The 25794-nt window shown below is 46.8% G+C and overlaps 2 protein-coding genes across 9 annotated transcripts in view; one reads left to right on the top strand and one right to left on the bottom strand.

The window, feature by feature from the left end:
- CDC7 (cell division cycle 7) overlaps positions 1-2410 on the bottom strand; it is a 46962-nt gene extending 44552 nt beyond the window's left edge. The window contains exon 1 of the mRNA XM_068239823.1: positions 2226-2410. Coding sequence (XP_068095924.1) covers positions 2226-2247 — 22 coding nt within the window. The 5' untranslated portion in view covers positions 2248-2410. The remainder of the gene's footprint in view (positions 1-2225) is intronic.
- HFM1 (helicase for meiosis 1) overlaps positions 2259-25794 on the top strand; it is a 266554-nt gene continuing 243018 nt past the window's right edge. For 7 of the 8 annotated variants that reach the window (XM_068239814.1, XM_068239813.1, XM_068239819.1 and 4 more), the window contains exon 1: positions 2259-2551. The gene's annotated coding sequence lies outside the window, so the exon portion shown is untranslated. The remainder of the gene's footprint in view (positions 2552-25794) is intronic. The other variant, XM_068239817.1, reaches the window with a different exon arrangement.

Genomic DNA, 25794 nt, shown 5'->3' on the forward strand with positions numbered 1-25794 from the left:
TTTACCCCTGCAAGCATCTCAAAAAACACTACAGAACCGCTCTGGTGTGCACCAGCCCGTATTTGGGGCTTGGTAACACTAAGGGCGTTTTCAGGATTTTTAAAATTGCCCTAAAAGCTCTTGTGCAATCATTCCCTATGAGTGTTCACACATGAGGCTAGATTCTGATCCGCTCACCAAAGCGCTGCCTGTACCATTTTCGGCACGATTTGCCTCAATGGAAGGTATAGGGAAATCGCAAAGCGCTTTGTATAGCGATTTCCCGAGCGCTTTTAAGAATAAATACTGTATATTCTGGAGTATAAGACTACTGTTTAACCCAGGAAAATCATCTCAAAAGTTGGGGGTAGTGTAATACGCCGGGGGTCGTCGGGTGCTGAAGCTTCAGAGCCGGACTGGAGAATCGGTTGCCGCATACGGTGGGGGAAGCTCAAAACCGTCCACGGCCGCATCTCCACCATATGCAGCGACCATATGCAAGCAGCAAGGGCGGTGCTGTATATATATGGTAAAAGAAAATCCACTCACCAGGATTCCTGGAAAGAAGTGACTTAATACGGTCCTGATGACGAGATGAGGGGACACCTCACTGGGAAGGCTTTGTATATGTTACGGCCAGAACCCGAAGTGTGGCCACTTCTAGTTCTGGCCGGCCACTTCGGGTTCTGGCCGGCCAATGCGCGAAGTGGCCGCAGCGCTGCGGCCAATGTGAGAAATGTTTTGTTGACGCCGTCTCGCCGCGGCCAAATTGATGATGCTTAATTGTAATGAAATGTAGCCGGCGGCAATGTCATAGATGAAGCCGCCGGCTTTCGCGCACTGCCTCTCCCCGATCCACCCTCCCTCCTCTCCCCGCCTCCCATTACAATACATAGCAGCCGGGCGGGGACATGCAGCCGGAGAGTCGTTCGTCGCGGCAGGGGAATCCTGCCGTTCCTGCAGAGCGGGGTGCTGGCAGAAGCGATGTCTGCAGCCTCCCCCGCTCTGCTGCCCCTGCTGCGACGAACGACTCTCCGGCTGCATGTCCCCGCCCGGCTGCTACGTATTGTAATGGGAGGCGGCGGCGAGAGGAGGGAGGGGGGGATCGGGGAGAGGCAGTGCGCGAAAGCCGGCGGCTTCATCTATTCTATGACATTGCCGCCGGCTACATTTAATTAAAATTAAGCAAGTTTGTCATCAATTTGGCCGGGCGAGACGGCTGTAAACATTCCATTTCTCACATTGGCCGCAGCGCTGCGGCCACTTCGCATATTGGCCGGCCAGAACCCGAAGTGGCCGGCCAGAACTAGAAGTGGCCACACTTCGGGTTCTGGCCGTAACATCTACAACAACCAGCCAATCTTCGGTAAGGTACATTGCTTGCCGTGATTGGTTGGTTGTTGTATACTGGGTACCACATACAGTACAGCACCAGTATCTGTACCTGTTTATACAGTATAGCACCAGTACTTACAGTGGAAAATAAAAATGTTCAAGAGTCAAGAGGGGGTAGTCTTATAGGGCGAGTAGCTCTCGAAAATATATATTTTAACTGAAAAAAGTTGGGGGGTCATCTTATACGCCAAGTCATCTTATATGCCGGAATATATGGTACATTGTATTTATTCTTATCCAGGTCAAAGTTCACTTCCTGACCAACATCAGCAAGTGAAAGAAAACAACTCGCTCTGCAAAAGCACTTAGAAAAGCACTGTACAAAAACCGCTAATGTGCAGGTAAGCGCTACGAAAAAAAATAATTGTGCACAAAATCGCAAACCGCTGGCATCAACGATTCATAATGTGAACAAGGCCTAAGAGAGTTTAGCCTCTCTAATCCTCCCTCATATGTTCATTCACAAGTTGTAAATTGATCTCAGCTGACTACCACTGCAGAGCAGCTAATTGGTAAACACAGGGTGTGTGTGTGTGCGTGCGTGCGTGCATATAATATATCTGCTGCCATGAAAACAGGAAGTGGACCTAATGTAGATTTATATCAGCTGCACCAAATCTTTTTCTTTAATGATTAGTATGTTGTTGCTTATCTTTTAGAGCAGAGAGGAAGTTCAGAGTTTAACAGCCAGCTTTAAAAAAAACTACCATTGTTCTAATGTGCAGCAACCATCTACCAACACAAATATAAACAACTCGCGAGTGATAATTCTGGTCTGGCACTGCGCACACAGCAGACGTAACAATTAGCGTATGCTGCGGTGTTACGTAGCGGAGCGGTTAGGAACTAACCTGCTTCATAGCCGCCGACCATCGTACCGGAGCCCCGAATTCTGCACAAAGGCGCCAAAGCGAGCTGACGGTACGTCAGCCGTGCAGCATAGAAAGCTCCCGCCTTCACAGGAGAGGCGGGGAACTCGCAGCAGCGCCAGAGCTATTGGAGAAGGACAGGAGGCTGCGCTGCAAAAAGTGAAGCGCTCGTGCGCGGATTCCGGAAACATGACTGGCTGTGAGGCGATGTTGGGCGGGGTCACGTGCTGTGTGAGGTCGGGTTGAGACTTGAGAGAAGTTCTGTGTGACACTGTGACAATCAGGCAGCAGCCTGCGTGTGGAGACAGGTGGGTAGGCTGACGTTACTGTGGAAAGCTCTGCAGATGTCTCACGTCAGTTCGAGTCTCTGCACACCTGATGTATGAGAGTCTGTATGTATGTATGAGAGTGATAGAATTATAGGTTTGTATGAATGCCATTTTGAATCTAAGAAAATACATTCTTGCATTACATTGTTGGTCAGCGCGTCGCTTCCATCTTATCCTTTTGTTTTACGCATCAGAGGGCCCATCGTGTCACATGGGATGTAATTATTTTGTTTTGTGTGTAAATTACAAAAAAGAACCCCCCCCCCCCCCTTCCAAAAAAACATTGTGCTATCCACGTTATGATTACTGTGAATTTTATTAAGGAAACGCAGAAAATCCTATTCTAGGCAGTGGCCATCTTGCCAAGCTAATGCTGACATCATATCCTCCCTGACTCTTGTCCCCCCCCCCCCTTTTCTCTTGCTCATTGTGTATTCATTAGCTGCCCTCCTCCCAGAGTCTTCAGATGCTCCCATTGAGGTGTATACTAGCAACTGCACTGTCTTATCCTCCAATCTCTGACTCAGATACAGATAAGGTAATTGGCTTCCCCCTAAATTGGCCCTAGTCTGCAATACATACACTACACGATACATACATAGACATATGACTATGGTAGGGCTTAGATTGTGAGCCCCCCTGAGGGACAGTTAAGTGACATGACAATAAACTGTACAGCGCTGTGAAAGATTACTGTTATTTATTGGATTTATAAAGCACCAACATATTACACAGCGCTGTACAATATATAAGATTGCAGACGATGATATCAGGGGTGACCGACAATACGGTACATGTATTAAGCAATAAGATACACAATACTGGTAGTAATACAATGTCAGATCATACAGTGGAGTGGTAGTCCCAATAATACACGTTCGCATTATTCTCGATAGAGTGCACAATCAAGTTGATACACAAGAAGAGAGGGCCCTGCCAAAGGCTTTACAATCTAGAGGGAGGGGGTGATCACACCAAAGGAGGGGCACTGCATCGTGAGGTTCTTGGCAGAGAAAGGTAGGACAGCATTGAAGTGGGGTAGGCCTTGAAGAAGTGAGTTTTGAGGGCTTGTTTGAAGGTGTTGAAGAAGGGGGCAAGCCTGATGGGCAGTGGGAGAGAATTCCATGTGATGCAAGCAGATCTAGTGAAGTCATGTATTCATGCATGGGAGTGCGAGATGCATGGGTTGGTTAGGAGGAGGTTGTTGGAGGAGCGAAGTGGGTCACCAGATGTGTATCTGCTGACCAGGTCGGAGATGTAGGTTGGGCAGGACTTGTGTATAGATTTGTAGGCCAAACATAGGATCCAAAAGAGACTCTGTAACAAAATGTTCAGCCTTATTTCTTCTATCCTATAAGTTCCTATACCTGTTCTAATGTGGTCTGTCTTACTGCAGCCTTTCCTAGTTGCACAGTGGCTGTATTATCTCTGTTATATAATTGTAATAGATAGCGGAGATGCTGCCGCGGAGGTGAGTGGCATGGCGGCTGTCTCCGCGTCTCAGCCGGCGGCCTCCGCCGCGCAGTTACATGTTGGAGTTTTGCCTGGTCCCTCAGTTGCACATAGACTGAGGGCTACGCGCGCGCCAGGCGACAGGACCTTTATGCGAGTAGAAGGGGAGTCAGCCGGTCAGCTAACTCCAGCAGTGCTCCGGATTGGCTGAGTGACTGGGGCGGCGCTGTGGAGCGCTCTTAGTATATATAGGACCTGCCTGTCAGTTGCTCTTCAATCACAAGTAAGACCGGCACCACTGGAGATGAATAGTATCAATAAGCTCTTTTAATCACACAAACATGGCTTCAGCAAGACAGACGCTGTTTCGGGCATAGCCCTTTCTCAATTGCAGTAGCCTACAAATAACACCACTACATGTGTCCTTAAATATCCCTCCCCCACTAAAAACACCAATCGGTGTCCTGCTGGGCGGGGTGTAGCATGGCGGACCTGATGGGGAACAGACAACTTAATATGCAAATCACCTTGGGGAGACATAACTTCCATTTACCTGTCACCTGTAGCGAACGACAATCAAGACACGCGCAATGGGAGCCGGCATCCTCCTCCAATTACGTCATCACCCCTCCTCCCCGTGCGCCGCATCCATCAAGCAGCGGCAGCACGCAGGGGGCGGGTACCATGCGTATCGATGGAGCGCAACACTGCGCTCCATCAAAAGGCCCGAACTTCCGGAACAACCGGAAGAAACCTCCACTTAGCACGCAGAGTCCGATGGTCACTAGGCAACAAGCCTAAGTGTACACAATCGGGTTCTGCAGCTTGATACTATGCGTGCGCCCAGTCCACAGCCTAGGAAACGCCACTTGCCGCCAAAAGAACGTGAAAAAACGTAAAAAAGAGTCCGGCCACACAATAACTACTGTGGACACAGGACATGTCAAGCGAAAATGCATACAAGAACGTAAATATCCCGACTTAGGACAAGGCGCACGCCAGATACAAGAAACAAGAACCCAAAACAATAAAGAAAAATATAAATGTATAGAGAACTATATATAAAAAAAAGGAAAAATAAAAATCAAAAATTAGATCAAAATATAAAAATATAAAAATATTGTGTCAGGCAAATGGATGAATGTCACACCATGTGTCAGGATGGCAATACATACCACCCAGAAGAAACCTAAATCAGGACGGCCATACACACCACCCAGGGGAACCTAAAAACACAAAACACAAAAGAGCAATAGGTATATGGAAATTGCAACATCACAAAATAATGTAATAAAATGATGGAGAAAAAGGCAAGATAATAAGAATATCACCAGCTGACATTAAGTTAACGGTTATGAACACAAAACCCTAGATCGTACTCACGATTCATACCCTTAGGTTCTAATGTGTCCAGCTTTCTAATCCAAGCTGCCTCTCTTTTCAATAATGCCGTTTCTCTATTACCCCCTTGCCAGTTGACGGGGACAGAGTCAATAACTGTCACCCTCAACTGCGACACTGAGTGTCCCTTTAAGGCAAAATGTTCGGAGACAGACTGACCCCGCACTTTGTTACGGATCGCAGACTTATGGGACGAAATACGGTCCTTCAACCGCTGGGTAGTCATACCCACATACCCAAGGCCACAAGGGCACTTGAGTAAGTAGACCACAAAACTGGAATCACACGTATAACGTCGATTAAGAAAAAAAGTTGTGCCTTGGGATGGATGTGTGAATCTGTTGCCTTTAAGCACCATCCCACACATATGACATCCCAGGCATGGAAACATACCAGCATGTTTACTGTTGACCTGTGCATTTTTTTGGGTCAATTTGTCACGGATCGTCGGTGCCCTTTTAAACGACATAATGGGGGGAAAACGAAATTCAGGAACGAATGGAAATCCTTCAGTGAGGATCCTCCAGTGCCTGCGGATCACTCGCGATACTGCGTCACTGCAGGCACTGAAGGTCGACACAAAAGGAATGCGTGGGCCAATCTGTCTCCGCCTCCCACCAACACGAGGCACAAACGTAGATGGGGGATAGCCCCTCCTGCGGAACTTCAACGTCATTTGTTCTTTCTGGAAACCACATCTAGACTCGTCACTGACAATTTTGTCCACCCTACCCAACTGGCTAAGTGGAATGCTGTTTTTGGTACTTGTTGGATGAAAACTTCTGTAATGCAAAAGTGAGTTGCGATCAGTATCCTTGGTATAGAGGTCAGTGGAGAGTCGGTCACCCACCCTGATGACCAACGTGTCCAAAAACGAAATAGACACTGAATCATGGTGGGACGTCAGTCGTATAAAGGGACACGAATCATGCATCTGGGTCACAAAATCCATAAGGGTCGAACGGGGCCCCCTCCAAATGCAAAAGATATCGTCAATAAAACGCCACCAGCATAGTGAATGCTGGTGGAACAAGGAATTACCATAAACAAAGGCCTCTTCATAGAGGCCCATGTATAAATTTGCATAGGAGGGAGCCACGTTCGACCCCATGGCGGTCCCGCGTAGCTGTAAGTAAAACTGTCCCCCAAACTCAAAATAATTACATTGAAGTACAACCTGTAATAACTTAGTGCAAAACATCCTTTGCTGAACCGTCAGATCTGTACGAGTCATGAGAAACCAGTCTACGGCCTCCACACCCCCATCATGTGGGATGGAGGTGTAGAGGCTCTCGACGTCAAAGGTCACCAGGAGGACATCCTCTCCAGGGAGTGTGACACCACTCAACTTTTCCAAAAACATAGAAGTGTCTCTCAGGTATGAAGGGGTGGCCTGGACTAATGGCTGAAAAATAGAATCCAAAAATTTGGCCAATGGTACAAAGATTGAGCCAACACCAGCCACAATGGGTCGGCCAGGAGGATTCATTAAACACTTGTGAATTTTAGGGAGGGTGTATAATTTTGGTGTCACTGGGTAGTCTTCCCTAAGAAACTTAAAAAGTCCCTGGTCTATGATACCCTTCTCAAGAGCGTCAGTCAGGAGGTCATCTACTTTCTTGCGGATCCACACAAGCGGATCTCCTGGTATGGGCTGATAAATTCCCTGGTCAGATAACTGTCTCCTGATCTCTGCCACATACATGTTTGTGTCCATCACCACCACAGCCCCACCCTTATCGGCAGGGCGGATGGTGATGGACACATCCTGCTGCAATGAGGATAACGCCCCTTTCTCTAGTTTAGTAAGATTCTGAGGTACAAAAAAACCACCCTTTTTACTCCCCTCCTCTATATTTTTGATATCCCCCTGCACTTTGGAAACAAAACTATCTATGATGGGGTGACTCGGTGGTAGGAAAGAACTAGGGTTTCTAAAGCCCATAGCTTTGAGTCTGAAACATGTATGTGGCAGAGATCAGGAGACAGTTATCTGACCAGGGAATTTATCAGCCCATACCAGGAGATCCGCTTGTGTGGATCCGCAAGAAAGTAGATGACCTCCTGACTGACGCTCTTGAGAAGGGTATCATAGACCAGGGACTTTTTAAGTTTCTTAGGGAAGACTACCCAGTGACACCAAAATTATACACCCTCCCTAAAATTCACAAGTGTTTAATGAATCCTCATGGCCGACCCATTGTGGCTGGTGTTGGCTCAATCTTTGTACCATTGGCCAAATTTTTGGATTCTATTTTTCAGCCATTAGTCCAGGCCACCCCTTCATACCTGAGAGACACTTCTATGTTTTTGGAAAAGTTGAGTGGTGTCACACTCCCTGGAGAGGATGTCCTCCTGGTGACCTTTGACGTCGAGAGCCTCTACACCTCCATCCCACATGATGGGGGTGTGGAGGCCGTAGACTGGTTTCTCATGACTCGTACAGATCTGACGGTTCAGCAAAGGATGTTTTGCACTAAGTTATTACAGGTTGTACTTCAATGTAATTATTTTGAGTTTGGGGGACAGTTTTACTTACAGCTACGCGGGACCGCCATGGGGTCGAACGTGGCTCCCTCCTATGCAAATTTATACATGGGCCTCTATGAAGAGGCCTTTGTTTATGGTAATTCCTTGTTCCACCAGCATTCACTATGCTGGTGGCGTTTTATTGACGATATCTTTTGCATTTGGAGGGGGCCCCGTTCGACCCTTATGGATTTTGTGACCCAGATGCATGATTCGTGTCCCTTTATACGACTGACGTCCCACCATGATTCAGTGTCTATTTCGTTTTTGGACACGTTGGTCATCAGGGTGGGTGACCGACTCTCCACTGACCTCTATACCAAGGATACTGATCGCAACTCACTTTTGCATTACAGAAGTTTTCATCCAACAAGTACCAAAAACAGCATTCCACTTAGCCAGTTGGGTAGGGTGGACAAAATTGTCAGTGACGAGTCTAGATGTGGTTTCCAGAAAGAACAAATGACGTTGAAGTTCCGCAGGAGGGGCTATCCCCCATCTACGTTTGTGCCTCGTGTTGGTGGGAGGCGGAGACAGATTGGCCCACGCATTCCTTTTGTGTCGACCTTCAGTGCCTGCAGTGACGCAGTATCGCGAGTGATCCGCAGGCACTGGAGGATCCTCACTGAAGGATTTCCATTCGTTCCTGAATTTCGTTTTCCCCCCATTATGTCGTTTAAAAGGGCACCGACGATCCGTGACAAATTGACCCAAAAAAATGCACAGGTCAACAGTAAACATGCTGGTATGTTTCCATGCCTGGGATGTCATATGTGTGGGATGGTGCTTAAAGGCAACAGATTCACACATCCATCCCAAGGCACAACTTTTTTTCTTAATCGACGTTATACGTGTGATTCCAGTTTTGTGGTCTACTTACTCAAGTGCCCTTGTGGCCTTGGGTATGTGGGTATGACTACCCAGCGGTTGAAGGACCGTATTTCGTCCCATAAGTCTGCGATCCGTAACAAAGTGCGGGGTCAGTCTGTCTCCGAACATTTTGCCTTAAAGGGACACTCAGTGTCGCAGTTGAGGGTGACAGTTATTGACTCTGTCCCCGTCAACTGGCAAGGGGGTAATAGAGAAACGGCATTATTGAAAAGAGAGGCAGCTTGGATTAGAAAGCTGGACACATTAGAACCTAAGGGTATGAATCGTGAGTACGATCTAGGGTTTTGTGTTCATAACCGTTAACTTAATGTCAGCTGGTGATATTCTTATTATCTTGCCTTTTTCTCCATCATTTTATTACATTATTTTGTGATGTTGCAATTTCCATATACCTATTGCTCTTTTGTGTTTTGTGTTTTTAGGTTCCCCTGGGTGGTGTGTATGGCCGTCCTGATTTAGGTTTCTTCTGGGTGGTATGTATTGCCATCCTGACACATGGTGTGACATTCATCCATTTGCCTGACACAATATTTTTATATTTTGATCTAATTTTTGATTTTTATTTTTCCTTTTTTTTATATATAGTTCTCTATACATTTATATTTTTCTTTATTGTTTTGGGTTCTTGTTTCTTGTATCTGGCGTGCGCCTTGTCCTAAGTCGGGATATTTACGTTCTTGTATGCATTTTCGCTTGACATGTCCTGTGTCCACAGTAGTTATTGTGTGGCCGGACTCTTTTTTACGTTTTTTCACGTTCTTTTGGCGGCAAGTGGCGTTTCCTAGGCTGTGGACTGGGCGCACGCATAGTATCAAGCTGCAGAACCCGATTGTGTACACTTAGGCTTGTTGCCTAGTGACCATCGGACTCTGCGTGCTAAGTGGAGGTTTCTTCCGGTTGTTCCGGAAGTTCGGGCCTTTTGATGGAGCGCAGTGTTGCGCTCCATCGATACGCATGGTACCCGCCCCCTGCGTGCTGCCGCTGCTTGATGGATGCGGCGCACGGGGAGGAGGGGTGATGACGTAATTGGAGGAGGATGCCGGCTCCCATTGCGCGTGTCTTGATTGTCGTTCGCTACAGGTGACAGGTAAATGGAAGTTATGTCTCCCCAAGGTGATTTGCATATTAAGTTGTCTGTTCCCCATCAGGTCCGCCATGCTACACCCCGCCCAGCAGGACACCGATTGGTGTTTTTAGTGGGGGAGGGATATTTAAGGACACATGTAGTGGTGTTATTTGTAGGCTACTGCAATTGAGAAAGGGCTATGCCCGAAACAGCGTCTGTCTTGCTGAAGCCATGTTTGTGTGATTAAAAGAGCTTATTGATACTATTCATCTCCAGTGGTGCCGGTCTTACTTGTGATTGGACTGTTGTTGGTCTCTAATGGCACAGAGGCCTTGACCGTGGCACACGTCAAGCTTACCTTATTATTGGTGCTCCTCCTGAAAGTGTTTGTCAGTTGCTCTTCGTCTGCTGTTGCAAATGCTACGTTTTAGCACTCAGACCTTAGTCAGATCCCAAAGTGTGCTAGAACCAGCAGGAGCTGGGGATCCACACTTAGCCAGATTCTGTTGATAGCTTAAAGTACTAATTGAATTGTATTATTTGTTATGACCCTCTGCTAGCCTCGACTACTCTTCTGCCTACTGATTCTGTGCCTATGCCTATCTGATCTTGTTGCCGACTCAGCTTGAACCTTACTCTGATTCAGTCTTCTGTCTTTGTACCGTATCTGTCCGTGTGTTGCCGAATCTGCATGTCTGACTCTCCTGCCCTCACCAGTGAGCTTAGTTCTGGTGAGGGATTCTCAGTATAGTAATCACCTGCTCCTCAGGTTGATAGCTGCAGTAGAGTCTTAATCACCTGCGCCTCATGTTGATAGCTGCAGTACAGTCTTAATCACCTGCTCCTCAGGTTGATAGCTGAAGTACAGTCTTAATCACCCGCTCCTCAGGTGGATAGCTGCAGTACAGTCTTAATCACCTGCTCCTCAGGTTGATAGCTACAGTACAGTCTGAATCACCCGCTCCTCGGGTGATAAGTACCTTCTGTTTTACTGTGCATCACCCGCTCCTCGGGTGAACCGATCACTAATTCATCTGCGTCTCCAGCTTGCTGGAGTACTGATTCCAGTCTTCTATAGAGATACCTTCCTCTACCACAGGGGTAGGGAACCTTTTTTGCTGAGAGAGCCATAAACACGACATATTTTAAATTGTAACTCCGTGCGAGCCATACAATATTAACTCCGTGCGAGCCATACAATATTAACACTAAATACAAAGAAATGTGTGCATTTGTAGATGGGTAAGGGTGGTGGGTGGGGAAGGCAGGTAAGGGTGGTGGGTGGGGAAGGCAGGTAAGGGTGGTGGCTGGGGAAGGCGGGTAAGGGTGGTGGGTGGGGAAGGCCGGTGAGGGTGCTGAGTGGGGGAAGGCAGGTCAGGATGCTGGGTGAGGGAAGGCAGGTCAGGATGCTGGGTGGGAGAAGCAGGTCAGGATGGAAGCAGCAGGTCAGCTAGCAGGGTGGGAGAGGCTGGTCAGGATGGGAGCAGCAGGTCAGGTTGCAGGGTGGGGGGAGGCAGGTCAGGATGTTGGGAGGGAGAGGCTGGTCAGGATGGGACCAGTAGGTCAGGTTGCAGGGTGGGGGAGGCAGGTCAGGATGCTGGGTGGGAGAGGCAGGTCAGGATGGAAGCAGCAGGTCAGGTAGCAGGGTGGGAGAGGCTGGTCAGGGTGGGAGCAGCAGGTCAGGTTGCAGGGTGGGGGAGAGGCAGGTAAGGGTGCAGGGTGTGAGAGGCAGGTCAGGATGGGAGCAGCAGGTCTGGTTGTAGGGTGAGGAGGCAGGTCAGGATGCTGGGTGGGAGAGGCTGGTCAGGATGGGAGCAGCAGGTCAGGTTTCAGGGTGGGGGGAGGCAGGTCAGGTTGCAGGGTGGGAGCAGCAGGTCAGGTTGCAGGGTGGGGGGAGGCAGGTCAGGTTGCAGGATGGGAGCAGCAGGTCAGGTTGCAGGGTGGGGTGAGGCAGGTAATGTTGCAGGGTGGGAACAGCAGGTCAGGTTGCAGGGTGGGGGTGAGGAAGGTAAGGTTGCAGGGTGGGAGCAGCAGGTCAGGTTGCAGGGTGGGGGGAGGCAGGTCAGGTTGCAGGGTGGGAGCAGCAGGTCAGGTTGCAAGGTGGGGGGAGGCAGGTCAGGTGGCAGGGTGGGAGCAGCAGGTCAGTGAGAGGAAGCGGTGCAGTGCAGGGAGGAGGCGGGCATGTGAGGAGGGGGCGGCGGCGCATTAATTTCAAATTTACCCCATTCTCCCTGACCACTCTGTCACCCATTCTTTAGTGAGCCGGAGACTCATCTGATAGAGTCTATCTTCTGATCTCATCCTCCCCCTTTCACGGAACCGCAGATAGACGCAAGGAGGAGGCGGCGGCAGCACATTGATTTAAATTTAACTCCGTCTCCCTGGCCGCTCTGTCACACATGTTTTAGCAAGCCAGAGAGCCATATGAAGGGGCGAAAAGAGCCATATGTGGCTCGCGAGCCATAGGTTCCCGACCCCTGCTCTACCAGCTCCTCTGGGAAAGTGGGTATCTCTATCTATATTTACTGTTGCACCAAACACTTATCTTACACCTGTTTGTCCTGTGTTTTGCTATACTCGCATTATTGGTGATTCTGCAGATCACCACATAATCAGGTATAGCATCTGTATTATTGGTGATACTGCAGATCACCAATGATCAGAAAATCTGTCCTTGCTGACACCAATCGTTACAGAACAGCAGACCAAACATTATGGACGCACTGTATAGTCAGGTTGAAGTCCTGACCACCGCGGTAAACAATTTTATCGGGGTGATCAATGTCCAACAGACTCAGATCAATCAACTGTCTGGGACAGTACAGGTACTTCAAACGACTATTGATACAGTGCGATCCCCTTCAGTCACGGACCTTCGTATGTCCGTACCCGAAAAGTTTTCTGGGCATAGATCTGACTTTCAGAATTTCAGAAACCGTGTGCTATCCTATTTTGAGTTGAGGCTTAATCTGTCAGGATCTGAGAACCAGAGGGTAACCTTTATAAAGACCCTTTTGTCAGGAGATTCACAAACATGGGCATATAGTCTTCACACAGAGCATGAGTCATTATCCTCAGTTCAGGAGTTTTTTAAGGCTATGGCCGTTATATACGATGATCCGGATATTGCCATCACGGCTGAGAGGAAACTAAAGACTCTCAGGCAGGGTCGTAATCCAGTGGAGGTTTATGCCGCAGAGTTAAGGAGATGGGCTGTATCAGCTAGATGGGGAACGTATGCTTTGTTAGACTTTGTTCCTGTCAGGACTATCCGATGCAGTTTCTGATTTGATGTTAGGTCATCCTTGTGATGAATAGCGGAAAAGCCGCCGCATGTTCTGACAGTAAGGCGGCTGATTCCGCGTCTGATGCGGCAGTTTGTCCGCGTCAGCATGCGTCTGGGTTGTCTGGATCTGGTGGTGCACATGGGAGGAATGGCGTGGGGGCCGCCGCTGTTCTGACGGTAAGGCGGCGGATTCCGCGTCCAGTGCGGCGGTTTCCCAGCAGCAACATGTGTCTAGGCTGTCTGGACCTAGTAGTGCAAACAGATGGAGAGCTACGCGCGCGCGCGCTGCAAGACAAGCTCTTTATACCAATAGGAGGAAGATCAGCTGATCAGGGCGGTCAGCTGATCCCTGCTCAGTCAGTGATTGGTTGATGGGAGCTGGGCGGCGCTGTGGAGCGCTTTACTATATATATCTCCTGCTGTTTAGTTGCTGGTTGTCAGGCGTTGCGAATGCCTATGTGTTAGCACTCAGACCTTAGTCAGATCCTTCAGTGTGGTGGAACCAGGAGGACCTGGGAATCCACACTTAGCCAGTTACTGTATATCATCTGTGTTATTCTCTAACATAGTTCCAGGGTGTTGAGATCACGGCCCTCACACCCCAGACTAGGAATACTGTATATCATCTGTGTTATTTTCTAGCATAGTTCCAGGGTGTTGAGATCACGGCCCTCACACCCCAGACTAGGAATACTGTATATCATCTGTGTTATTCTCTAGCATAGTTCCAGGGTGTTGAGATCACGGCCCTCACACCCCAGACTTGGAATACTGTATATCATCTGTGTTATTCTCTAGCATAGTTCCAGGGTGTTGAGATCACGGACCTCACACCTCAGACTAGGCCTTGTTCTGATATCTGTTATGACCTGTAGCGTTCCTGACTATTCTTCTGATCTCTTATTTGGTACTTTGCATATCTGATACTCTGTTGCCGACCAGGCCTGTCTGAACTTCTGGCTGTCACCCCCGTCAGGGTGTCCAGCCTTTCCGCAGGGGTCCCCTGCTCTACAGAGGGGACACTGCTCCTTATCAGTCAGGGACTCCCTCTCCAGGTGTCCTTGACTGCAGTAGAGTCTTCTCTACTTATTGGACCACCTGCTACCCCGGTGGTCCAAAGGTTACTGTTGCACCAAAACACTTACTCACTCAGGTGTCTAGAGGTTAGACATATTTGATTATTGGCGATTCTGCAGATCCCCAATAATCAGGTATATCTGTATTCTTGGGGATACTGCAGATCGCCAAGAATCAGATTCTCTCTCTGGTTGCTGACACCTATCGTTACAATCCTGAGCCTAAATCTCTAGACGAAGCAATTTCATTGGCTGTGCAAGTTGACTGCCGCCTTCGCTATCAAAGACAAACCCGGGGGACAAATGCTGTAAGATCTGTTCTCTATGCCTCTTCTCCACCCATGTCACCTCAGGACGAACCGATGCAGATCGGTCAGTCTAGGTTAACTCAAGTGGAGAAGAATCGCAGAAGGTCAGGAAGACTGTCAATACTGTGCTGAGGAGGGTCACATTGTCCAGAATTGCCCTAAAAAAGTCGGGAAACGCTGCCACCTAGGTGTAGTCAGAGGTAATACCCTAGGCGAGCCGGGTTTACCTTTAGTTAATAACCGCTTACTCCTCCCTTTCTCCATTACCTGGGAGGGTCGGGCCACGGCCACAGAGGCATTCGTAGACTCAGGTTCTGCAGCCAATTTTATAGATTATGACTTTGTCAAAAAAGTGGGGATTCCCTTACTCCCGGTAGACCGTCAGATTCTGATCACAGCGGTAGATGACTCTCCGTTACAGTGTAGACAGCCTCTTTCCCAGACTCCCTTGTTGTTGTGTAAAATAGGGGTTCTACATAAGGAGAAACGACAGTTCTTTGTCCTGCAAATGGCAACCTCTACCATAATCCTCGGTATGCCCTGGTTGCAACTACACTCCCCTCAGATCGACTGGGCTTCAGGCCAGCTACAGAGCTGGTCAGCCCATTGTCATGATTGTTTGGAGAAAGTTGCTGTTTGTGCCACCAAGGTTCAGGTGAAAGGGGTGCCAGTGCAGTACGCAGAATTTTCTGACGTGTTTTGTCCAAAATCAGCAAAGAAACTCCCACCACACCGGAGCTTCGACTGTCCCATAGAGTTAAGATCAAGTTGTATGCCCCCTAGAGGTCATCTCTATAATCTGTCGGGGCCAGAGAAGCTGGCTATGCAGGAATACATTAAGGAAAACTTGGCCAAGGGCTTTATCCGTCCTTCCCGGTCACCAGCAGGGGCTGGGTTCTTTTTTGTACAGAAAAAGGACGGTGGGCTTCGACCTTGTATTGACTATCGGGGGTTAAATAAGATCACAGTAAAGAATCGTTATCCACTGCCTTTGATTGACGATTTGTTTGCTCAAGTGACCAATGCCAGTATATTCTCTAAGTTAGACCTACGAGGGGCATACAACCTTGTACGCATTAGGGACGGTGATGAATGGAAGACGGCATTCAACACGCCCGATGGGCACTACGAGTATCTGGTCATGCCCTTCGGGTTGTGTAATGCCCCTGCCGTCTTTCAAGAGTTGATCAATGAAGTCTTTAGAGAAGTTCTGGGAAAATTTGTGCTGGTATATCTGGATGATATACTGATTTTCTCACCCAATTTAACAGAACATCGGAAACACGGGAAGTTTGTTTTAAGAAAATTGAGGCAGAACTCGTTGTATGCGAAGTTAGAGAAATGCCTTTTCGAAAGTCACTAAAGTCCCTTTCTTGGGATATATTATTTCCACTTCAGGTCTCTCCATGGATCCTGAAAAAGTCTCTGCTGTATTAGAGTGGCCTCAACCTGTGGGATTGAAGGCACTCCAAAGATTTCTGGGCTTCGCCAATTACTACAGGAAGTTCATCTAAGGGTTTTCTTCTGTAGTGTCACCCCTCACCAACCTTACCAAGAAAGGGGCTGACACTTACCATTGGTCAACAGTCACAGTCTGCCTTTGCTACGTTAAAAAGGTTATTTTGTTCTGCTCCCATTTTGAGACACATGGATGTCACCTTCCCCTTCATTGTTGAGGTGGATGCATCAGAGATTGGGGTTGGGGCTGTGCTGTCTCAGCGCTCTGGCCTTCAAGGCAAACTACATCCCTGTGCCTTCTTTTCTCGTAGGTTCTCTCCAGCCAAGAGGAACTACGATATCGGCAATCGGGAGCTCTTGGCCATTAAACTAGCCTTTGAAGAATGGCGCCATTGGATTGAAGGGGCAGAACATACGATCACGGTCTATACTGATCATAAAAATTTGGAGTACATCGAAGGGGCCAAAAGACTTAGCCCCTGACAGGCTCGCTGGTCCTTGTTCTTTTCAAGGTTCAGATTTGTTATAACGTATACACCGGGAAGTAAGAATGTCAAAGCAGATGCATTATATAGGTGTTTTGAGCCCGAGACAGTTCAGCCATCAATCCCTGAGACCATCTTACCTCAAAGACTGGTGGTGGCAGCCACGGAAACCTGGCAGGATAGGGCGGTTACCCTAGGGCCTTACCAGCAGGATATCCCAGAAGGGAAGCCCGAGGGGGTTCTGTTTGTGCCACTTCCCTTTCGCTTACAACTCCTACAATTGTTTCACGCCCATAAGAATGCAGGGCATCCCGGGGCTGCTCGAACTCAGGACCTACTGGCCAGATGTGTATGGTGGCCTTCTTTGGCACTTGATTGCAAAGAGTTTGTGAGAGAGTGCTCTGTGTGTGCCAGAAATAAGCCCTCTCGTCAAGCACTAGTAGGTACGCTACAACCTTTGCCAGTGCCAAGTGAGCCATGCACTCATTTGTCTATGGACTTTGTAGGAGAACTCCCCAGGTCTGTGGGCAAGACGGTCATCTGGGTGGTAGTTGATAGGTACAGTAAAATGGCTCATTTCGTCCCACTGAAAGGACTCCCCTCGGCCCAGGCTGATATCTTCATTCAGCACATTTTCTGGCGGCATGGAATTCCGGAGAATGTGGAGTCAGATAGGGGAGTCCAGTTTGTGTCTGAATTCTGGAGAGACTTTTGCCACCAGCTTGGTATGGACCTGTCATTTTCATCAGGCTGCCACCCACAGACCAATGGACAGACCGAAAGGGTTAACCAGTCCCTGGAGCAATTTCTCAGGTGTTATGTGGCAGATGCACAGTCAGATTGGGTAAAGTTCCTGCCATTTGCAGAATTTGCACATAATAATCTGAAGAGTTCCTCTTTAGGTTTTTCTCCTTTCCAGGTGGTTTCGGGGAGATCTCCCAAATTCTCTCCAATACCAGTGGCATCTTCTCCTTTTCCGGCTCTAGAGGATTGGCATAGGGCATTAAAGGAGATTTAGGTGCTAGTTAAAAGGAATCTGGGGAAAGCCTTCCAGACTCAGAAAAAACAGGCGGATAGGGATGCGAGTAGAAGGGGAGTCAGCTGATCAGCCGGTCAGCTGACTCCAGCAGTGCTCCGGATTGGCTGAGTGACTGGGGCGGCGCTGTGGAGCGCTCTTAGTATATATAGGACCTGCCTGTCAGTTGCTCTTCGTCTGCTGTTGGAAATGCTACGTGTTAGCACTCAGACCTTAGTCAGATCCCAAAGTGTGCTAGAACCAGCAGGAGCTGGGGATCCACACTTAGCCTGATTCTGTTGATAGCTTAAAGCACTAATTGAATTGTATTATTTGTTATGACCCTCTGCTAGCCTCGACTACTCTTCTGCCTACTGATTCTGTGCCTATGCCTATCTGATCTTGTTGCCGACTCAGCTTGAACCTTACTCTGATTCAGTCTTCTGTCTTTGTACCGTATCTGTCCGTGTGTTGCCGAATCTGCTTGTCTGACTCTCCTGCCCTCACCAGTGAGCTTAGTTCTGGTGAGGTATTCTCAGTATAGTAATCACCTGCTCCTCAGGTTGATAGCTGCAGTACAGTCTTAATCACCTGCGCCTCATGTTGATAGCTGCAGTACAGTCTTAATCACCTGCTCCTCAGGTTGATAGCTGCAGTACAGTCTTAATCACCTGCTCCTCAGGTTGATAGTTGCAGTACAGTCTTAATCACCTGCTCCTCAGGTTGATAGCTACAGTACAGTCTGAATCACCCGCTCCTCGGGTGATAAGTACCTTCTGTTTTACTGTGCATCACCCGCTCCTCGGGTGAACCGATCACTAATTCATCTGCGTCTCCAGCCTGCTGGAGTACTGATTCCAGTGTTCTATAGAGATACCTCCCTCTACCAGCCCCTCTGGGAAAGTGGGTATCTCTATCTATATTTACTGTTGCACCAAACACTTATCTTACACCTGTTTGTCCTGTGTCTTGCTATACTCGCATTATTGGTGATTCTGCAGATCACCACATAATCAGGTATAGCATCTGTATTATTGGTGATACTGCAGATCACCAATAATCAGAAAATCTGTCCTTGCTGACACCAATCGTTACAATAATCTAATCTTCTTTCCTTTGTCGGCTCAGGCAGGAATGTGCTGCTCTGCAGTGATAAGTAGATGCTATGCACACCCCCTCCACGCCCCCTGCAGGCTCTGTATGAGTCACAGACTGAGCTTCTCTCAGCCTATCACATGCTGGTTAGCAGCCATGTTTTTTGTTTGTAAATACTGCCTAAAACTGGCAATTACAAGCCAGGATTGCAGCAGGGAGTGGCAGAAACAGCAAAGAGGGGCCCAGGAGAACATAATGAATAGAATGGTATGATTTTTATTGTAAGAATTTTAGAGTACATATTCTCTTTAAAGCTAATTCTGAAGTAGATTGAAAGCTAGTGAAGGGATTTGCATAGGGAAGTCATGGAGACAGAACGATGGGAGGAGTACTTCAGTAGATGGTGACAACAATAAAACATCAATGGGACAATGCCCCCCCAACGTGAAGAGACTCACCAGACTTTCTGGCCTTACTGGGCCCGATATCGCCTTAGGGGTATAGGCCACCCCTCCGCCTCTCTGGCAACCTCTGGACGTCAGTGTCAGTGGCCCCTGAGGAGTTGCCATAGCGACGAAACGCGTAGGGCGGAGCTACGGAGCCGTGATACGTCTGACGTCCCCGGACACGGTGACTGGTTTGACGCGCCAATACTGTCTACTGAGCAGCGGGGATCACAGGTTTGCGAGTCGGGGTGACGCTGCAGCGGCCGAGTACTGAGCGCATTCAGCTTTTGCTGTCCCCCACTCCTGTGTAGCCGCTAGCTTTAACTTTGTACAGGTTTCGCCTGTTTTTTAAAACATTTTTTTAAATAAACGTGGGACGATTCCCTTAAAGCACTTTTACGCTATGTGAGGCTTCTCTTTTTGTATGGAGGTTAGAGCAACAAACACCTGATAAGTAAAGTGGAAGCGGAAGGTGCTGACGTCCAGAGAGGCTGAGGGGTGGCCTATACCCCTAAGGTATATTGACCTTTTCAATTCCAACGCCTTCACCTTCTTTGGGGTCACAGAAACATGTCTGACTCCTTCTGACACGGTCTCACCTGCCGCCCTCTCTTATGGGGGATTCCACTTTAGTCACACACCTAGAAGTGGGAATAAACATGGCGGTGGTGTGGGCATTCTTTTCTCTGATAGGTGCTCCTTCAAGCCACTCACCCCCATTCCTTCTCTTTCTCTACCTTCCTTTGAAGTCCATGCAGTCCGTCTATATTCTCCCTCTAACCTCCAGATCGCAATAATCTACCGCCCTCCTGGCCCTGCTTCCTTTTTCCTAGATCACTTCTCTGCATGGCTCCTCCAGTTCCTGTCCTCCGATATCCCTACCATCATTATGGGCGACTTTAACATTCATGTGGACACTAACAATTCTGCTGCCACTAAACTTCTGTCACTTACTTCCTCCTACTGCCTGTCTCAGTGGTCCACTGCTCCAACTCACTCTAATGGTCATACACTTGACCTCATATTCACTCGTCTCTGTTCTATCACTGATTTCACTAATACTCCTCTCCCGCTCTCTGATCATAACTTACTAAACTTCTCTCTCTCCTCCTCTCTTCCTGCCACGCTGCCTCAAGCATGCTCACACATACGCAGGAACTACCGCAAAAGACATGCAATCTGTCTCTGATGCCCTGGCACCTCTCCTCACACAACCATTCACTCACCCTGACTCAGCAGCTGCACACTATCACAGCTCAATCACGCAAGTCATGGATGCAATCGCACCCCTCATCAATGTCCGCCCATACCGTGTCAGTTGCCAACCCTGGCTGACCAAAGCTACTAAACAGCTAAAGGGGTGCTCTAGGGTAGTTGAACTCCATTTGAGAAAAACTAATACTAATGAGGATTTCATTACTTACAAAAAATAGTTGAACAAGTTTAAAACCGCTCTCTCTTCTACAAAACAATCATACTTTCCCTTCCTCATATCCTCCCACTTGCACAATCCAAAGCGCCTGTTCAGTACTTTCAACTCCCTTCTCCGTCCACCCCCTCCTCCTCCTTCTTCATGCTTATCAGCTGAAGAATTTGCAACATACTTTACAGATGAAATTGCTAAAATCTGTAGTGTGTTTTGCATGCAGACATCAAACTCCATCTCCACTCCTCTTGTTGACTTCTCTCTTTCCAGTTTCTTTCCACTCTCCGAACATTCGCTCTCTTCTCTTATCTCCAAATCCCATCTAACCACCTGTTCTTTGGATCCTATCCTATCACATCTCTATCCACAGCTATCCGCATCCCTCATCCCTGCCCTAACATCGCTGTTTAACCCATCCCTCTCCACTGGAATTTTTCCATCCTCACTCAAGAAGGTTGTTGTAACACCACTAAAACTAAACCATCTCTAGACTCCACCGAACTTGCTAACTACCGCCCAATGTCACTTCTCCCATTTGCATCTAAATTACTTGAACGCCACATTCATGCTGAACTAAGTCAGTATTTATCTGCAAATTCCTTGCTTGATCAGTTCCAGTCTGGCTTCCGGCCAAACCACTCCACAGAAACATCCCTCACCAAAGTAGCTAATGATCTCCTCACAGCTAAATCCAAAGACTATTATTCCATACTCATCCTTCTAGATCTGTCATCAGCATTCAACACTGTCGACCACGCTCTACTCCTACAGATCCTTTCATCTATAGGAATAAAGGACCTTGCTCTGTCCTGGATATCTTCCTACCTCTCTGGAAGGTCTTTCACTGTTTCTTATTCAGATCAGGCCTCCTCTTCATATCCTTTGTCTGTAGGGGTACCTCAAGGCTCTGTCCTCGGTCCCCTCCTCTTCTCCATCTACATGCACGGTCTTGGTAACTTAATCAACTCATTTGGTTTTCAATACCACCTATATGCAGATGATACACAACTGTACCTCTCGGGCCCAGACCTTAACTCCCTCCTCACACGGGTTCCAGACTGCCTGTCCGCTATTTCCTCTTTCATGTCATCTCGCTTCTTAAAACTTAATATGAATAAAACTGAACTAATAGTCTTTCCACCATCCCTGTCCACCTCTTTGCCTGATATTACAATAAATGTTAACAACACGTCTATAACTTCAGTTCCCAAAGCACGGTGCTTAGGGGTAATATTTTATTCTTCTCTCTCATTTACTCCTCACATTACCTCCCTAACCAGCTCCTGCCATCTCCAACTCAAAAACATAGCACGTATCCGACCTTTTCTTTCCCATGACACAACCAAAATGTTAGTACATGCTCTTATTATATCTCGATTGGACTATTGCAATATATTGCTTGGTGGACTTCCAAAGCAGACTAGCACCGCTCAATTCTGTACTGAACTCTGCTGCTCGACTTATTCATCTCTCCTCTCGCTCTTCCTCTGCTGCTCCTCTATGTCAAGCTCTTCACTGGCTACCAATTAACGAGAGGATTTAGTTCAAACTTTTAACCCTAACCTACGAAGCTCTCCACAATCTCTCTCCCCTGTACATCTCCTCACTAGTCTCCAGATACCAACCCAACCGCAATCTCAGATCTGCACACAAGCTTCTTTTATCCTCTTCTACAATTACCTCCTCACATTCACGTGTACAAGACTTCTCACGTGCCTCACCCCTCCTCTGGAATGCCCTTCCACAGCACATCCACCACTCTCCCACCTTTGAAATCTTTAAACGCTTCCTCAAAACCCACCTTTTCCGACAAGCATATTCTCTAGCTTAGGCCATGCACCCACTAAATAACCTAATTGCGCACTGCCTGTACATATACTGTATACTTCCCCACCTCTTGTTTCCACCCCATTCCTTTAGATTGTAAGCTCGCAAGGGCATGGCTCTCACCCTTTTGTGTCATGGAATGTTATTAATTTAATTGCTTGCACTCTGTTAGACATTTATACATTTTAGTCATCATGTTAAATCAAATTGTAATCAGCAGTGCTGTATTGTTTATCAGTGTTCATATTTGATGTATATCATTGTCTGTATCATTATGTATCCCTTGTTTGTTTTCTTACATTGTACAGCGCCACGGAATATGTTGGCGCTTTATAAATAAATAATAATAATAATATCGGGCCCAGTAAGGCCAGAAAGTCTGGTGAGTCTCTTCACGTTGGGGGGCATTGTCCCATTGATGTTTTATTGTTGTCACCATCTGCTGAATGCAGAAACAGATGACAGCAGAGACTTTTTTGAGCGCTTACTCAATTGTATAATTTAAAAGCTATTCACAAATAGTCAGGCAGCGCTCCACAGTTTCTGGACTGGTGTTCACTAAGGCTCTTAAGACTGGTGTTTTACGAGTGTTATCTTTTTATTCCTGTGAGCGCTTATGTACAACTTGTTTTTTATAACAGTATCAGCATTCAAGCATGTGTTGTATAAACCCGAGAGTGTCAGCAGGGTTAGCAGGATCCAGATATGCAGTACAATCTAAAGGGTGTGTTATGTCAGAATAAAACATTTTTAATGGCTATCACTAGCATCATGCCCCTTTTTTTTCTTTATGCAAAAAAACACATTCATGCCCAGCCATGTATAGTCCTCTTAGACTAATGGCTGCAGGCCTACCCAGGCTTGTGGTCCCACACTGTTTGGCTATCAATTTGGTGGTAAAGCAACATACTCTGCTAACCCTGCTGGCAATATATATGGTGATAGTGGACCAAATGTAGAATCACCTAATTCCAACCAGGTAATTGTGGTGTCCATTTTATCGGACATGTCATAAATACCACCATTATGCATGACAAGTCCGATTTCTAGAAAAGTTGTGCAAGACAACTACTTTCCACTACTGCAATGTAGACAATGTACAACACAGACCTATTTCATTTTAAAGGTTTTTGTTTTCTTTTGCAATACAAGAAAATAACATTAACCACACGATTGTTTTCACCTTATGGACACGAGGAATTTTCACATTTCAGTACTCCTCCCTTTCATTCCCCAATAACGTTATCACTACTTATCACAACAAAATTATCTATACTTTGTTTTTTCTGCCACCAATTAGGGTTTCTTTGGGTGGTACATTATGCTAAGAATTATTTTATTCTAAATGCATTTTAATGGGAATAAAAAGAAAAAAATGAGAAAAATTCATGATTTCTCAGTTTTCGGCTATTATGGTTTTAAAATAAAACCTACTGTTGATAAAAGCCACACATTTTATTTGCCCATTTGTCCCGGTTATTGCAACGTTTAAATTATATCCCTAGTACAACAGAACAAGAGAAGGGGTGGGACAGCACCCATGTACAAGAGAAAGGAGTGCCCAAGCAGATAGGCATACATTTTATTTAAACAATTATTGCCCACTTTCTGTAAATCCAATAAACTTCATTTCACTTCTCAAATATCACTATGTGTGTCTCCTATATGATATATTTAACTGACATTTTTTATTCTAACAACCAACAATTTATACAGGAAAATCATGACGGTTACCCAAACTTTCACATCCCACTTTAAAAAAGGTCACAGTGTTAGACCATGAGCCGAGTTTCCTGTCCAGTAGAGCAATAACATAGAAATAGGAATGAGATCCTAACACAGTGGTACCATACACCGGGCAGACTCCACCAAATGTATCCTAGTTCTACCCCCCTCTGTTGGAGATGCTCAGCCCATACTGGTTGTCTTTTACATATATTCTGGAGTTGCCCGGCCATTGGCCCATTCTGGGACTGTGTAAAGGCCATCATCACACAGGTGACTGGGGTTGAAGCTTCTGATGACCCTGCTTACTATCTATTACACAATTCTCTGAGAAGGCTTGGAAAATACAAAAAATTGCTCTCTAAACATTTGATTAACGCTGCTCGTATAATCATACCACAGACGTGGAAGTCTCCCCAGGCCCCCTCGGTGACTGACTGGCTGCTTGAAATTAAATCCATTGAACGAATGGAAGATTTAACTCAATCCATTCACTTAAGAAATGAACAGTATATTCGAACATGGAGACCCTGCTTCGAATTTGCTGAATCAGAGGACTACAAAACGCTTCTAGGGAACTAAGGATATATAACAATGCAACCTCTGATGTCAATTGGGTGTCGTGCCCTTGCTAAACCTCAATAAAGGACTTGGAGACTTAAGGTTTAAGGAATGCTTCTGCAGTTCCTTGGATACATTGAATTGGCCATATTTATTTTTTCTTTTCTTTCTTCATCCTTTCCACTTCTTACCTTGCTCTTTTCTCTTCCTCTTTCTTCTCTTTGTTAATAGCATAACTAGTTAATCACCTTAACCTTTCATTTTTATTCATATGCTTGACACAATGGGCTTGATTCACAAAAGAGTGCTAACTGTTAGCACGGCCGTTTTCGCGCGAATTTTCGCATTGCATGCGCTCACGAATTTTCGCGCGAAACGATAACGTTTTCGTGCAGAAACGTGAATTTTACCACAAAATCGATATAGTTTTCGCGCGAAAATTCACATATGCGCACGAAAACGTTATCGTTTAGCACAAAAATTTGCGATCGCGCGCAATGCGAAAATTCGCGCGAAAACGGCCGTGCTAACAGTTAGCACTCTTTTGTGAATCAAGCCCAATGTGTTGTTCTTCTTCTTTCACTGTTGTATTGAAAAATGTCTTCAAAAATAAAAATCTTTAAAAAATAAATAGGAATGAGACTAATTAAAAATGCAATACAAGCATACAACATCAGAAAGGCTCAGATAAAAATAATATAGGATAATACCACATTGTCCACATGGTCAACCCATGGGTCAAGTTTGGTAAACCAAGGCTTGCGATCCCCAACCACAGCTAACATACGTTCATATATCATCAAGAGATGAGTGCATGAGACAGCTAGGGCAACATTGAGAGATGAGGATTTCCATTTAGAAGCTAAATAGGATGCAGCAGAGTCAGCTATATGTTGAACTAGGCGATGGGTCGGGTGTTGCAAAGTATTCGGCTTATTATTGCCTAGGAGGCGAACCAAGGGGTCTTTAGAGAATGTTTTGCCAATGACCTTAAAGATCAAACTAGATACATGGACCCAAGAGTGAGATATCCAAGGACAGTCCTACCACATGGGAAAAAAAGGAACCCCAGGTTCCGCAGCCCCTGTAGCACCAATCTAAAGCATGAGGATAAATCTTGAACTCTTTAAATGGGGTTAAAGAGGTCAGATGGAGCTACCTGTCATACGGGTCCC

This window comes from Hyperolius riggenbachi, chromosome 6, assembly GCF_040937935.1.
Source record: "Hyperolius riggenbachi isolate aHypRig1 chromosome 6, aHypRig1.pri, whole genome shotgun sequence".
Taxonomy (NCBI): Eukaryota; Metazoa; Chordata; class Amphibia; order Anura; family Hyperoliidae; genus Hyperolius; species Hyperolius riggenbachi.